This window comes from Fukomys damarensis, unplaced genomic scaffold (assembly GCF_012274545.1).
Source record: "Fukomys damarensis isolate Sample0158 unplaced genomic scaffold, DMR_v1.0_HiC HiC_scaffold_20, whole genome shotgun sequence".
NCBI lineage: Eukaryota > Metazoa > Chordata > Mammalia > Rodentia > Bathyergidae > Fukomys > Fukomys damarensis.
Window position 1 is genome coordinate 18,474,431 of NW_022900932.1, and position 16,706 is coordinate 18,491,136.

A 16,706-nucleotide genomic window follows, 5' to 3' on the forward strand; every position below is an offset into this window, starting at 1 on the left:
GCATAATTTTGGAGGATACCTGTTTCTAAATAGCCATTTTGAATCCTTCCTTTGAGTAAACAATAATCCTCTGAACTCATCCATATTTGTTTGCTCATTTGTAGGTGGCAAAGCAACCACTTTGCCAGGAAGTTAAAAAAAATATATGCATGAAATGTGAAACATTCTGAGAGTGAACGTTAATTTAAAAATGCTTTGACTGTCAAGAAGAAAAAAGAAATGTGTGCTTTCTTTTTCTTTAAGAAACATAATTATTCATGTATTTTCTTTTTATAGAAATATGCAGATCTTATACAGCCATGTGTTTCATTTTGGTGAGGTTGGGAATTGCATTGCTCAACTGACCCTTTTATTGTATCTAACAGATAATATCAAAACATTTCTGTGTATTCCTCATTTTTTATTTCCAGGTGCTCAGTGATATTTTTATAGATTTTAATTGCTCCTTATATGTTATATTTTGTGATATGTATATTTGATTTGTCGATTTTGTTCATATAATCAATGACAATTTTTTTCTTTTTCTTATCTTCTGATCAGGATTTTTGGCAGGTACTGACTTAGCAGCATGTGCCTTAAAATAATTAATGCTCCAGAATCCATAGTAACGCTTCAGAGACCAAAGTTCAGTGCATGCTCATGTCCTTTCCCTGCTCCCTTCAGAATGTTCAGTTCCTGTCACTTTAAATTAACATACTTTATCTTTAATACGACAATTCAAACAATGCACAAGTCCTTGAGAATGTAGTACCCAGCATAACTGAAAAGGAAGTTTTAACACATGCTGTTACACAAGAGGTCAAGAAGCTTACTTTTAATCACTACGTCATATAGGAATTAATTGGGTCATTTAAGTAGTTTTATTTGAGATGTTATAGTCTTACTTAAACTGTACTAATGGGAATGGAAGACAACAGTGACTTCATGTTAAAAATAGGTATTTTTACTTTGAAATTTCTTGCTTTTGGGGAAATTACTGGGCTTTTTGTCTGAGCTACATCGTCAGCCCTATTTATTTATTTATGAATGAGACAGGTTCTCACTAAATCAGTAAGTTGCCCACGCTGGGCACAAATGCAAATCTTTCTGCCCCAACCTCCCAGAATTATAGGTTTTTATAGTCTAGAATTGTAGGTTCATGCAGCCATACCTTGCTTTGAAATTTATTATGTAATAAATATAGATAAGCAGTTGCTTAGTTGCACTTTGCTCACTAACATGGCTTAAGAGGAAACAGGTGAACCATTTAGAAAGACTTCATTATTTTGCTCTTTTGAGCTAATCAATAACTTTAACTTGGAAAAGCAAGCAGATACACAGAAAAACCCATGGAAGGAATGTATAGTTACAAGCTGGCAAAAGAGATTTTCAGACATTCTGGTCAAGTGCTTTTTTTAAGTTGATCTTCAGAGGCGTGGGCTCTTTATAGTTTATACATTATTAAAAATTTATTCATTAAAAATTACCCTTGCAATTTTGGCAATTGACAGTCTTAATAAAAATATAAATTAAACTCAATTAGAGCTTCTTTTGGGTTGAAATAATTAATGATATAACTAATTACGATTACAGAATGTTCTTTCTTTTTACAGCACATTTTTTTCCTTTGTTCTTAAAATGAGATACATTTTTAGTAGTTCCCATACCAAGACTCCAAACCAGTCATCCCATTATTAGTGAAATAGATTATCATCTAAATGCCTTTGCCTTTATTGCATTCTGAAACTAACAAAAACTTTAATAATTTCATCAGAACAATTTCTTGGTGATCTCATCATTATCAGTGTTTCTAATCCTGGGAATTCTGTTTTAGAGGAGTAAATCAGATGAGATGCTAACACCTGTGACTGGGGACAGCCGCTTCCATCTAATTGTGGTAGAACAGTCTGTAGGAGGCAGCTAAAAACTCTTAGCCCAGTGCAGTGGTGCATGCCTGTAATCCCAGCTACTTGAGAGACTGAGGCAGGAGGATTGAAAGTTCAAGGCCAGCCTGGGCAATTGAGCAAATAAAAAGTGCTGCAGTTGTAGCTCAGTAGTAGAGTGCCCCTGGGTTTGGCCCGTGTACAAAAAAAAAAAAAAAAAAAGGCAAAATAAAAACCCCTTATTCTTCTTTAATAATTGTATGATTTAAAGGCCGGGGATTTAGGTCAGTGGTGCTTCTACCTGCCTGGCAAGTGCAAGGTCCTGAATTTGATCCCCAGTACCAAAAACAAATGAACAAAAAAACTTTATGAATAATTGTATGATTTAAGACCGGAAGACTTAACATGACTTGCCTCAGATAGGAGTCTTTACTACAGAGGAGTGGAGAAGGACTGTCATTAAGTGCTCAGAAGTCTGGAATCTGCAGCACTGATTAGTCAGCCACTACAGACAAGTAAAAATACCAGTCTTCTTTAAGCTTTACCTATTCAAGGTAATATTTTCAGTTGATTAAATCAGTTGAAACAAATCAGGTTTTACAGTGCTCGCTTCAGCAGCACGGATACTAAAAGAACAATATCGAGAAGACTAGCACGGTCCCTGTCAAGGAGGACCCGCAAATACATGACGTGTTCTGTCAGCCACTACAGACAAGTAAAAATACCAGTCTTCTTTAAGCTTTACCTATTCAAGGTAATATTTTCAGTTGATTAAATCAGTTGAAACAAATCAGGTTTTACAGTGCTCGCTTCAGCAGCACGGATACTAAAAGAACAATATCGAGAAGACTAGCACGGTCCCTGTCAAGGAGGACCCGCAAATACATGACGTGTTCTGTATTTTTGTAGCACTAGTGTTTCCCTGTACAGGTACAGGTTTTTTTTTTTTTTTTTGGAGGGGGCTCATTTAATAAAAGTAACAGAAAGCAGTACCTAGAAACTGTTTCAATAATTAAGTTTGAAGTATAATTTTATAATGAAATTTTACTGTATTCTTAAGGGTATATTGTGAGTAAACATTTATTTTAAAATAATTTTTTTCTAGGATAGGTAGTGAGAAAATTGTTTATCTACTTTGGTTTCTATAAATATCACTCATTTTAGTGATGCTAGTATGAATCCTTTAAGCTTCCAAAGATCAATGAGAAGTCACTTTAGAAGAGGCCTTCCTTGCTTGCTTTCTTGCAGGGATTTGTTCTTTGCATGTTAAGTTTCTGTTGCCTGTGGAAAGGCCACAGTCAAAGGCCTGAGAGCAGAGTGCTGTTCCTCAGATGCAGCTTATTAATCACATCAAGTACTTACTGTGTTGCTGTGAGGAGTATCCACAACGTCTCTTTCCAGTCTCTAGAGTTCCACCACTAAGTCTATTGATTTAACACATGTATTTAATTATTCACATTGAGAAATGATAATGTAACCATTTTGTGCTCATTTTGTGCCATTTAGTTGGTCATCCCAAATATTCCCTCCTGTTAATATGCCTTTAAATACATTTTTATTTTAGATTATGTTGTGTTTTACTTGGAGATCAGTTGAACCCATTTGGGTCATCATTGTTGATTTGAAGCATAAACATGATTAACCATTACATTTCTAACACTTCATATGTAGCTTTTTTCATCATAAAACAAGATTTGAAATTCAATTAGACATGAGGACTTCATTACAGACTAACCTTTCCATATTGCTTTAATGCAAACACATAAACTTTTTTTATTCACATAAACATTTTAAAAGCTACTGAGAACAAGTAGCTCCTATTCTGGTCAAACAGGTTTTCAACTCAGTCTAAATACGTGTTGAGTCATTTGTTGTAGAGAATGTATGAGGATAATAGGTCTTGCTTTCCTTATTTGTCTTTGGCATAATGTAGTTTCAAAAATTCTAAGTTTAAGGGCCGGGGATTTAACTCAGTGGTGCCACCACCTGCCTTACAAGCTCAAGGTCCCGAGTTTGATCCCCAGTACCAATAAATAAATAAATATTCTAAACTAAACAAAAAGCTTTTCCAATTATAGATTAACCTAATGTAATAATTTTTAATGAAATTAGAAAAATTTTATAATCTTGAGGTTCGTTTTGAAAGTAATTAAAAATATGCATTTGAATAAGTGAAGGTATTAAAAAAAGCACCCTTAATCATTAGCTCAGACTTTCTTTTCTCAAGCTAAATCCTTTCCAATTGTTTTTTGTTGATTTTTTTTTTTTTTTTTTTTGTACTGAGGATCGAACTCATGCCCTTGTGCTTGCAAGGCAGGCACCAGAACCAAGGCTAAATCCTAATGTTAATATTTTGCAATAGTAAACTACATTTTGCTTCAAAAATATTCAGCCATCATTAATATTTTTATATAGATATCCTCTGTGTTCTGGTACAGTTGATACAATGTCACATACAGTAGTTCGTGACATGGGCTCTGGAGTCAAACTAGGTCAGGTCCTCTTCTGCCACTTAATAATAACATTGTCACCTTGAGATACTTATTTAATTTCTCTAAATCTGAATTTTCTTATCTGTAAAGTGCAAATTAAAAATATCACCCACCAGCCGGGCATGATGGTGCACACCTGTAATCCCAGCACTCAGGAGGCTGAGGCAGGAGGATCACTGTTGAGTTCAAGACCAACCTGGGGCTACATAGTGAGTTCCAGGTTAGTCTCAACTACCTAGTGAGACTCTGTCTCAAAAAACGAGAAAAAAAAATCACCTACCTCATAAAGTTTTTTTGGTACCGGGGATTGAACTTGGGTCCTTGCACTTGCAAAGTAGGCCACCGAACCGCTGAGCTAAATCCCCAGCCCAAACTCATTTTTTTGTTGTTGTTATTTGTTTTATTTTGTTTTGTGGTTTAGGTTTTTCTTTTGGGGGGGTACTGGGGATTGAACTCGGGTCCTTGTGCTTGCAAGGCAGGCCACCAAACCACTGAGCTAAATTCCCGGTCCTTCATAAAGTTTTGATGAAGATTTAAATGGACAATAAAAGTATAAAGTGCCTAACACAGTGCTTGGCATAAAATATGCGAGATATAATTCTAAAATTCCTGACAGATCATTAGTGGCCCATGGTGTTCAAGTGATACCTATAAATGTTTGGTTTTTAAATTAATTTTAAAATTCTATATCTAAAAGATTTCATGGGAGGTAAGTTACCAGAATAGTTTAGATCAAAGGTATGGGCAGTGACACTTACTTTTTTTCCATATGGGAGAGAATGAAATTACTATATTGATTTAATGTTTCAAGATCTGTAGTTGAAATTGCTTTTACATTGAGTGACAGAGAGTCTTTTATAACCCATGTGGCTAAAACCAAGACTGTTGCTAAACCCAGGACTGTTCTTTTTAGCACTAATTTATTTGAGTGGCAAAAGACCAGAATTAAATTATTAGATCTTGGCAGCATATAGTCAGTAATGATGGAGCATAGATTTACTCAACTGGTGCTGATAGGAAGAATTTGTATAGGCATAAAGTGGTAGAATATATTAAAGTTGATTTTTGTCTTTCTAGAGTTTTAATCATACCTTATCAGATACCAAAAAAGAAAATAAATCACTTCAATGATGTTGTATCATTTCCTTGAAGTTGATACCATTCCAGAAGATTTTTTGAGTTTTTATTATTGCTGCAATTCAGTCATTTGCCACTGTTATTTTTTAAACATCTTCATTTGTTTCACTTTCTCTGAAGCCTTCTAGTTAAGGCAGTAGGAAAACATGTGCACTCTAGGTATTTGGAATTGTTCTCAGTGCTAAAGTGGTTAGACGTGGGACTGAAAAGAGAATTGCTTTCTGGCAAGAGTGAAGTTTACAATATCTTAAGCATTCACCTTCCTCAATTTGTTGCACAGTAATTTATGTTTACCTCAAATATAATATACTTTTGAAAAGCTTAGAAGAAAAACAAAATCAGAAGAAGAGAAAAATCAAATTTCTCTGAATTGAAAGCATTTCAAATCGCTTCTTGGCCTTTTGGCTTAGATCAAGTGTAGTAACATTTCAATTTTTATCTGACATATACTCAGTTTCTGCCCTTTTGCAAGTATGGAGTGGGAAAAAATAACATATTTTAGCTGTGCAGCATTGTCTGTTTTATTGGAAATAATGTGATTGTTTAAGATTGACATCTTACTAAAGCTTTGGCATCTATCTATGCAACAACTAGATAATGAATTGTGAGTATTGATTGCATGGGAAAATTGCTGAATTTTCTTTCTAACACTCCCTTTCCCTACCCTAACTCCAGCCTTAGGCCAAAATACTGTTTGTCATCTGGAAATATCCCCAGTTGCATTTTCTAGAAGAGGTGCATTATTGTCATTAATGTTTTTGAAGTACAACCTCAAATATTATTTGAGGGATCTGAAATGTATTTCAGCAACATAGAAAAATGTTAAAATAATAATGAATATTGAAATAATTCAAAGATTTCAGCTGCATAAAGAATGAAATTGGGCCCGGGGATTTAGCTCAGCGGTTCGGTGGCCTGCCTTGCAAGTGCAAGAACCCGAGTTCAATCCCTGGTACCAAAAAAAGAATGAAATTAATTAAAATGGTGACGCCATGTTCTTTAAATTTTTTATAGACAAGATATTTTGCATTTCTAGCTGATATATGAGCATATATTTTCCAGACATAGTCTTTTGTTTTCTGTTAAATAGAAAAAGTTAAACTTTTGAACCTGAAAAGTGGATCTAACTAGAAGTAATAAGATCACATTTTTGGTATAATTTTTCTCTTTGGCTTCATCTAGTTGAGTCGAAGAAGGCAAAATTATTGACCATATTTTGATCAGTTCTGCCAAATAATTAGTATTTGCTGTTTGAGCACACCAAGCACTAATGAGTTGGAATTGTGTCCGAAAATCGCACCCCCAGATCTCCCTCAGCACTTACAATGTCGCTGTAAGTTTCAATTTTACATGGTTGGTCAGAAACCAATGTGTGAGTGCTTCAGCACAAACAACATGTCGCTGTAAGTTTCAATTTTACATGGTTGGTCAGAAACCAATGTGTGAGTGCTTCAGCACAAAGCTATTCAGGGAAAAAAATTCAAGTTTTAGACTAACTGTGAAGTATAGCAACTGCACACATGTAGAGTAGGATTTGCTGTATAGAAAGCTCTTATCTAAAAAGTAAAAATATTCAGGATATGGTACAACTGAGACTGCTACCAAACCCTTACAAGGGTATTAATTTATCTACCTTTATTGAGATCAGTAATTTGAATATTAGTGATATTGGGTCTATTAGGTCTATAAGCTGTGTTTTTTGGTTTTTGTTTTGGTACCAGGGATTGAACTTGGGACCTTGCACTTGCAAGGCAGGTGGTGGCACCACTGAGTTTAATCCCCAGCCCTGTAAGCTGTGTTGTTCTTTTGTTTTTGTTTTTAATTTACACATGTGTCTTATTTATTTCACTTAAGAGTATGGCCTCATATGAAATATGATTTAAATTTTATTATCAAACTCGTATTTCCATATGTGCCACAGCTATTTGAGGATAACATGTATGATAAAATTAGATCTTTTTTTTGGTACTGGGGCTCAAACTTGGGTCCTCCTGTTTGCAAGGCAGGTGGTGCCCTAAATTAGATCTTTGATTGAAAAAAGAAAACAGCAAAGAGGCAACCATAGACACAGTTGATTTTCTGACGTCTCCCATTTCCTCCCAAATTTTAGCATGCTTGATGTTCCTCATAGCTTTAAATAATTTGAGATAAAATTTGATGGTTTTATGATAATTTTTGTATCTGTGATTAATATGTTGTGAATTTTGTAAGAATCTTCTGTGGAATTCAGAATAATCAAAAAACCCATTAGTAAATTTTTTGAATAGTGACTGTATAATCCTAAATGTACCTGAACCACTCTTTAATAAGTGAATACCTCAGAAAACACAGGTCACTTTTCTCTTCCTCTCTTTTCTTATCTGAACTCCAGAAGCATGGAAAAAACAGTGTAGACCTTTACTAAAGAATTGCTTTATTGAATGGCACATCACAAAGCATGAGGAATTTTAAAATCCTCTTTAAGCATCTTTTGTTTTCATTTTTAAGGAGCTTCTGCATTTTCTGTTTGTTCTCTCTCTCTCTCTCTCTCTCTCTCTCTCTCTCTATATATATATATATATATATATATAGACACACAAACACACACACACACACACACATATCCATCCTTACAGGCATACCTTTCTCTTTTTTCTACTTCTCCTAACTGAAGTTTTCTAGCACTGTTTGGCTATATCATGTGTTTTTTTCACATTTCTAGAGTCCTTGTTTCTTACATATCTTTTCTCCCTCTTCCAATATAGAGCAATTTGACCTTCTTTTGGTCTTTCTTGTTCCATGTCATTCTACTAATTATAGCAGAAGTCTTACACATAGCCATACAACAAAAAAGTCTTCCTTTTAGGAGACGGAAGAGTACACGTAATTTATTTAGTGCAGTAGTAGAGACGACACCTTCCTGGAGAAAGACACACTGCCTAAATTAGCACTGTAAGGTTTTATTATAGCCCCTATGGAGATATGTTCTGATAGTAATTCATTTCTCAAGATCAGTATTGTATTGAAGGTCTGTTTAGTGACACTTCTTTCTGCAGACTTTGTAATAGTCCCAGTGGGGAGGCAGCTAGTCCTAGACCATGACCCCACAGGCATTTGATGTTCATTCTCTCAGGCTGTCTTACTACCATTCAAATAATTCCATGCCTGTTTTGCTGTAGAAAACAGTCATATGTTGTGCTAAGAATCAATAGGTATTCAAAAAAGTGGGATAGTAAAAGGCAGAAATGTCATAGAATAGTAATCCACGCTTATATTGCCAGCTGATTTTTAACATGTCAAAATAATTTGCTGAGAAAATGTTAACAAAGTTTAGAAACAACTGTATATTCATATCCACATTTTGTTTTGTTTTGGTACCAGGGATTGAACTCAGGAACTTGTGCTTGTAAGGCAGGCACAGTGCTGCTGAGCTAAATCCCTTGCCCAGTATATCCATATTTTTAAAAATGAACCTTATTCCTTATCATATACAAAATTCACTTAGGATGGGCCATAGACCTAAATGTAAAATCTTTAGCTATAAGTTTTCTAAAGAAAAATATGAGAATAGTTTTTTGCGCTGGAAATTCACAAAAATATATTAGCATACAGAAAGCACTAATCTTAAATTTTGATAAATTAGACTTAAGGAAAATTAATAGCTTCTGATTATCAAAACAAAATAAAAAGTATAAACCAAAGCCTGACCAAAATATTTTTAATGTTTGTATTTTAATGTATTTGACTATATTCAATATCTGTTGCTGATAAATAAACACATCCATAACTTAGTGTCTTTAAATAGTAGTGATCATTTCTTATTTTTCATGCTTCCTGTGAATCAGGAAGAAGGAGCAGTTTGGCTAGATAGTTCTTGCTCAAATTTTTCATGCTGTTGCATTCACATATTGGCTGGGGCCTTAGTCACCCACCTTAACTAAGAATGAGGATTCATTTTCGAGGTAACTTGTATAATAAAATGGTAGTAACTGTTGATAAGAACCTCAGATACTCTAATTCTCTCTAGACAGCCCTCTCCACAGACATCCTTGATTGTTATATTCACATGACAGCTGACTTGCCTCCAGCAAAGCACGTTGCCTTTTATAATCAGGCCTCCAAAGCTACATGTTATCATTTAATTCTATTTTATTGATCCTACAAACCAACCCTGATTCAGTGTAGGAGACTAGGACTAAAAAAAGGTGTGGTTACCAGGATGCAAGGATTGACTGGGGTCATTGTGGAATCTAACTGCCACACCGACAAAGGGATATAGCTCAGTGGTACAGGGCCCTGACTTCACTTTCCAGTCTGGGGGTAGAGGTGGGGACAGTCTTCAGTATGAAATAACGCATGCACAAAAAACAATAAAGAATGACCCACAGAAGAGAAAAAATTAAAAAAGTATACTTGAGGAAACACAGACATTATACTTACTACTCAAAAATTTTAATTCAGTCATCCTAAATATTGCCAAATAGCTAAAATAAAGAGGGTTATGAACTAATAGAGACTATCAATAAAGACATAAAAATTATGAAAAGACACTGAGTAGAAATTCTGGAACTATAAAGTACAGTAGTTGGGGTTAAAAAAAATCAGTAGAGAGGTTCCACTGGCAGATTTGAATAGACAGTAGGAAGTCTCAGTGAACTCACGTCAGGTCAGTTGACATTTTCCAGACTGAAGCAAGGAGGAAAAAAAGAATGAAGAAAAATAAACAGCTTAAGAACAGCTACATTTTAAAATGGTTACAATGGGAAAGTTTATATGCATTTTACCCCAACTTTTAAAATTGTAAAAAAAAAAGGGGAGATAAAATTGAGAATCTGGAAGTAAACCCACACATCAGTGGTGATTTGATTTTCAACAGGTGTGCTAAAATCATTTCATGATGAGAGTGTAGACTTTGAACAGTGAAAATGAAATGCACAAACCATAGAACAAAAATAGGTAAACTGGCTTCACCAATATTAAAAACCTAGTCATTAAAGCCCTACTAACAATAGCCAGGCATGGTGGTGCACATCTGTAATCCCAGCACTCGGGAGGCTGAGGCTGGAGAATTGCTGTGAGTTTGAGACCAGTCTGAGCTACATAGTGAGTTCCAGGTCAGTCTCAACTACATAGTGAGACCCTGTCTCAAAAACAAAAACAAAAAAAACTAATAAGACATTTTAACAAAAAAGGAAAAAGACTACACATAGAATGAGAGAAAAATATTTGCAAGTCATATGTGTGATAAGATTATCCAAACTCTATCAAGAACTCTTACAAGTGAACAAAATGATAACCAATTCAAAAATGGGCCAAGGACTGGAGTAGGCATTTCAGATGTCCAACAAGCACATGAAAAGATTCACAACATCACTAGACATGGATAATCCAAATCAAAGCCATAGTAAGATACCATCTCACACCCATGAGGATGGCTGTAATTTTTATATCAGGTGTTGGCAAGGTTATGAAGAAACTGGAAACTTCTTAGGTTGCTGATAGGATTGTAACTGGTGCAGCCACTAAGGAAAACAGTTTGGCTGTTCCTCAAAAACTAATGTAGAGGCCAGGGATTTAGCTCAGTGGCACTGCACCTGCTTCACAAGTGCAAGGTCCTAAGTTCAGTCCCCAGTACCAAACAAAGATAATAATAATAATATAGAGCTATCATATGATGGAGAATTCCACTTTTAGATATATTCTGAAAAGAATGGAAAACAGATACTCAAATACTTGTACAGGAATCTGCATACCATGGAGCACTATGTTCAGTAGCCAGTGTAAATAATCTAACCATCCTTCATCATGTGATGTGGGTAAACCAATTGTGGTCTGTATGTACAGTGGAATAGTATTTGACAATAAAAAATGAATTTAAGTACTGATTCATGCTACAAGTGAACTTGTAAAACATTAAGTGTTTGAAGCCAGACACAAAAGACCCACATATTGTGTTATATTGTGCAAATGGTAAATTTATGTGAATTATATTGCAACTGTACACACTAAACTTTAAAAGGAAAAAAGAAGGATAGGCTATTTCAAATTAATGGAGACTAAAGATACATGACAACTAAATGAAGTTCATTTTTAATACATCCTGAAATAGGAAAATAACTATAAAGGAAATTATTGGGACAGCTAGCTAAGTGTGCAAATTGGATTAGATAATAATATGTATATCAATATTACATTTCCCGGTTTAGAAACATGTATACTGTGGTATGAGACTATTTGTTCACAGAAGTGTTTAATTGTAAAAAAGCATGATGTCTCAAATGTACTTTCATAGTAATATAAAGAAAAAATACATGTCTATAAAACAATAAAGTGGGATAATATGATGGTGAATCTTGATTTAAAAAGTATGTGCTAGTTCCTTATAGTAATCTTTCAACTTTTCTGTGAGTTTGAAGTTATCCAAAATTTTTAAATTACCAGTAAAGTTAGATTTGTCTTTTTGTTATCTTCTGAGCAGCCATGTGGCCCAGGTAATTGTTAGAAAAATAATATAAGGTTTTTGGCTTCAACTCAACTTCCACCTCACTCTGTTTCTTAGCTTCTGCCTTCCAATATGTTATTTATTTTAATTATGTGTCAGAATTTCTCCATAGTATTACATTATTAATTACACAGATTCTATACACATTTATGTTATGAATGTGGGTGCCTATTATCATGTTATTTTTTTCTATTCACATACTTTATTTTACAGCATCTTGGATTATATGAAAATGTAACTGTTTCCTTTATTTTGAGAAATTTATTAATTTTTTTGTTTTGTTTTTTGAGACAGGGTCTCACTATGTAGTTGAAACTGACCCGGAACTCACTGTGTAGCCCAGGCTGGTCTTGAACTCACAGTGATCCTCCTGCCTCAGCCTCCTGAGAGCAGGGATTACAGGTGTGCTCCACCACACCCGGCCTTTTTTTTTTTTTCTTGGTCTCCAGGATTGAACTCAGGTCCTTGCGCTTGCAAGGCAGGCCACGGAACTGCTGAGCTAAATCCCTGGCCCTTCGCCTGCCTATTTTAAAAAATTTAAATATTAACTTTTCACTAAATGGCTCTGCTGCCCTACTTTTTTGTGTTGTTGTTCTGTTTTTTGGTTTTTTGGTTTTTGTTTTTTTTTTGGTACCGGGGATCGAACTTGGGCCCTTGCGCTTGCAAGGCAGATGGCAGAACCATTGAGCCAAATCCCCGGCCTTTCAGTAGCTTTTTGGATGTAAAAATTTTTTTTAAATTGCTTGGTTAAAAAATCAAGTGAGGTTTAAGATTTAACCTTAATTAGGGCATTTTGAACTATATGTTCATTTTTTTATTGTCAGATCAAAGAAATAATCTTCGAATGCCATCATGCAGGGCCACATCTGTTAGCCACAGATGAAATCAAAGAAGCTCTCTCTTAGCATCCACAATCAAAACCTAGTACAGTTTTTTTAGCATTCACTTGTGGCTTTTTGGCTGTCCCTATTTTTATGAATAAGCAAATATCCAGTAGGGGCTATTTGGAATAAGTTTATCGAGAAGGTCATGAGAACTGACTTCATGATGATTCACGTGGCCCTTGAGTTTCCACTTGGTTAACCAGCTTTCTTTCCTTTGTGGTGTATGATGGCATCTCTACCAGACAGAGGTAACCCATTGGATGGGTGTGTACCTGGATGCTGGTGTGGTGGTGTTTGTTGGTGCAGTTTTCGCGATACTCCTCCTGAAATTATGCCTGCAGTGCTGCCTCTTATTTGTGCTTGCATGGGATTATTTACTTTGATTGTGCTTTATTAGTTTGAGTTTTTAAAACCTTTTGCTCTTTTATTTTGGTACTCGGAATAATTCCTTTTGTATCTTTGGTTGGTCCAGAACTTATGGAAGTTTGTTCCAAGTGTAACTCTTTGGTGGATCCTTTTCAGTTTTTGAAACTATCTTCAGTGTTATTGGTAAGCTTATGCTTTGGTTAAAAAAAAACAGGATAAGTTTGGTTAAACATCTGTGAAGAGACCATATGTGAGACAGCCTATTCCCGAAGCTAATATTTAATTTTCTTCATGATTCACAGATTAAAGAAAAGAAAGATATAGTAGACTAAAAGCTAAGATTTGGGAGTTTCATTAAATAGCTAAAATTTGGGAGCCTCTGATAAGGTAACAATAACTATGATTGATTCCAAAAACTAAGATTCTTGAAGTCATAAAATAAAAATTTAAATTAGTATCTCAGAAATTAGTTTTCTGAGCCTTTATATGGACCTTGGAAATATGTAGTTGCTTATCTCTTCATTTCTTCATAGTTTTTCTTGGGCACTTGGGTCTAATTTATTTGAATCTTTTCCATTTGTTTTTATTTATTTTCTGCCTTCTATACATTTATACAACAAGTTAAATTATTTTTAAAGCTAAGAAAATACATTCTGAAGTGGGTTTGTATATGTTCAATGTCAAAATTATTTTCTAATATTCATATTAACCTGGTATTTAAATGAAAAAATTCAACTTTTGGTCTTAGAATTTTTATGTTGAAAACTGTAAAGGATCCATTGATTTTTTTTTTTTTTGAATGGCCATCAAAAATTCTTAGGGTAAACAGCATAAAATTGTGAGTTAAATGGTGATTATTGCTTACTATTTATATTCTAACTTAATTATATCTTCTTTTTATATTTTGGTGGAACCTATACATTTAATAGAAAATTTCCCAGGAACGAGAAAAATTTGCCGATGAAGGCAGTATATTTTACACCCTTGGAGAATGTGGGCTCATATCCTTTTCAGACTACATTTTTCTTACAACGGTCCTTTCCAGTAAGTAGTTTTTCCCTTTTATTTGTAGAAATTGTATGGGATTACTAAAAAGAGTTAATTCAGTTGGTTAAACGGGGAGCAAGATTGGTTGGTAGAGTTAATGAATTATAAATTACATAAATTTCATTTGTTTTGAATTTCCTGTAATTCTTGTGTAGAGTCACCTGAAAGAAAAAGAAAACCTGAAATATTGGGTAAAGTTACCAAAAACTATAAAGTTTCATTTACTTGTAACTAAAGCTTTCATTCTGTCAAGATGAATCATGTATTGTGCACACATAGTCTTTATTAATGTTACTACTGTAACAAAGTACATTTTGATCTATTATTTCCTGCATTAAGGAAGAAAATAGTCTCATTTGTCCTAATTGTGCCTTTTGTGTGCATGGATGCATGTACGTGGGGAGGAGGATGTTAAACAATGTCTCATTGTGTAGTTCCTTCAGGCTGGCTTTTAACTCACTCTGTAGCCCACGCTCATCAAAAGCTTTGCTAGAGTGCTTTAGGACTAGGGAACGTGTGGTAGAATGTTTATTCATCTGTTAAACAGCGGAGCCACAGAAAACCAGCCAGACAATGTACAAGGAAAACATCATCACTCAGATGATATAGGACTGTTGTATTTCAAATTAATTCTTTTCTTTTGAAGTCAGTGTACTCAATGTTGTTCAAGCAATCACCATCATTTTGAGTAATATGACACTGCTCCAGTGGCTTGAACTTGGAACACCGGAATACTTTACAAGCTTTATTATGATGTCTAAAATAAAATTCCACAGCTATAGCAAATCATTCTTTTTCTTTGGAGTTACCTTTTCTAAAATAAGAAAACAGCCCCACTGACTAGAGTTAGTTAATTCATTGAAACTTTGTGGAAGGTTAATTTTTCTAAGTAGAAACAACCAATGTAACAGAAATAAATGTGCTTACAATAAATGGCATGAATTTCTGATTCTTCTCTGAACATGATCTGGATAATGGGCCTTCCTAAACATTTAAACATCTTTTGCTCTGTCTCATATATACTTTCACACATATACACCTCTTAAACTCCTTTTTGCTTTATTTTTTCTTCTTGAAACATCAGTTTCACATTCTATGTAATTTACTTATCTTAATTGTCCATTTTCCAACCTAGAATGTAAATTGCCTAACAGTGATCATTAAGTTTGTAATGATAATCACTACAAATATATTTACTGTACACAGAGTATCATGGCAAGGAAACACAAGGATATTAAATATGTTGGGTTTTTTTCATCTCATAAAAAACGTTTTGCAAACCTTAGATTTGCCTTTGCTGTTGATATTTTAAATTGAGAGTAGACCTTTTGGATGTCTTTTTTCTGTTGCTGGTACTAATTGAGTGAAGGAAATGTGTTTTTAATTAATGTATATTGAAACAAGCTTGGTTTCTTATAGTTTAGAATTCTTCTATTTGTATCCTTCCTTAGTTCTGATTTATAATTTGTCATTTATATCTCATTTCTCTGGCCAGCTTGGCCTGATTAACTTGAAGGAACTTGAGCAGGAGCATCTGTGTTAAGCAGAATATTAAACATTTGAGGGCTGATCAGACCCTATCTGCTTGTTGGGAGAAACAATGAGGAATGAAAGAAAGAGACAGAGACAATTTTCAAGATATAAGAGAGGGACCTGGAAGAAACCTGCATCTAGCTTAGAGACGCGATAAACGCCACAATTGGCCCACTTTTATTAGCTAGTGAGAAGCATGGGGGGAGCAGCAGTACACGTTTCATGGGACAGCAACTATAGAGAATGGGTGGATAAGGATTAAGTTAATGAGGAAACAGATTTTCTCTGTGCCCAAATGCCTGTATTCTGACAACTGTTCTCAGAAGATGCTGTCTTGCCTCAAGAGTGCTGGTTTATCAGCATTTTGCCAATAGCCAGGGAGCATGCGGCCTTCCCCATTTTTCCCCGTTCCTGAGTCAAGATAACACTGACCTCAAGACTGTGACATCTGAGTTATGTAGCCTAGTCCCCTACAGATTAATACTCATTAATAAAACAAAATCAGATCCATTCTATAGGCAATATGAAGAGATGGTTATAATTTCCACAGAACCTGTGATCCTTAAAGTAGTTCATAAGAACTGATGGGAACACACAAACATGGCTGTTAATGGCTTAATTCTGTACACTGACCAACCACAAGGTCAACTGGTAGTCTTAAGTCTTACAGTAGAAGTCAGAAATTTTTTCCCCATAAGTAGGTATTTAAAATGGTTATCAAGGACCAGGGATTTAGCTCAGTGGTTCCACTGCCTGCTTTGCAAGCACAGGGTCCCAAGTTCAATCCCTGGTACCAAAAAAAAGACATAAAATGATTGTCAAGATTTATCTGGAAAGCCAAGCATGGTGGCGCATGCACAAGGCTGAGGCAAGATGATGGCCATGAGTTCAAGGCCAGCACAAT

General features: G+C 34.8%; 1 protein-coding gene, 1 non-coding gene and 1 pseudogene across 5 annotated transcripts in view; all 3 read left to right on the plus strand.

The window, feature by feature from the left end:
• Micu1 (mitochondrial calcium uptake 1) overlaps positions 1 to 16,706 on the plus strand; it is a 180,149-nt gene that overhangs the window by 70,057 nt on the left and 93,386 nt on the right. Inside the window, exons 6-8 of one of the 4 annotated variants that reach the window (XM_033766549.1) lie at positions 541 to 552; positions 13,099 to 13,104; positions 14,152 to 14,266. In XM_033766549.1, coding sequence (XP_033622440.1) covers positions 541 to 552; positions 13,099 to 13,104; positions 14,152 to 14,266 — 133 coding nt within the window. The remainder of the gene's footprint in view (positions 1 to 540; positions 553 to 13,098; positions 13,105 to 14,151; positions 14,267 to 16,706) is intronic. The other 3 variants (XM_033766550.1, XM_010606589.2, XM_010606592.2) reach the window with 3 other exon arrangements.
• LOC117287107 lies at positions 2,665 to 2,767 on the plus strand. The gene has a single exon (XR_004518290.1). It is a non-coding gene; the product is annotated as a U6 spliceosomal RNA (small nuclear RNA).
• On the plus strand, positions 5,877 to 6,021 carry LOC117287083 (annotated as a pseudogene).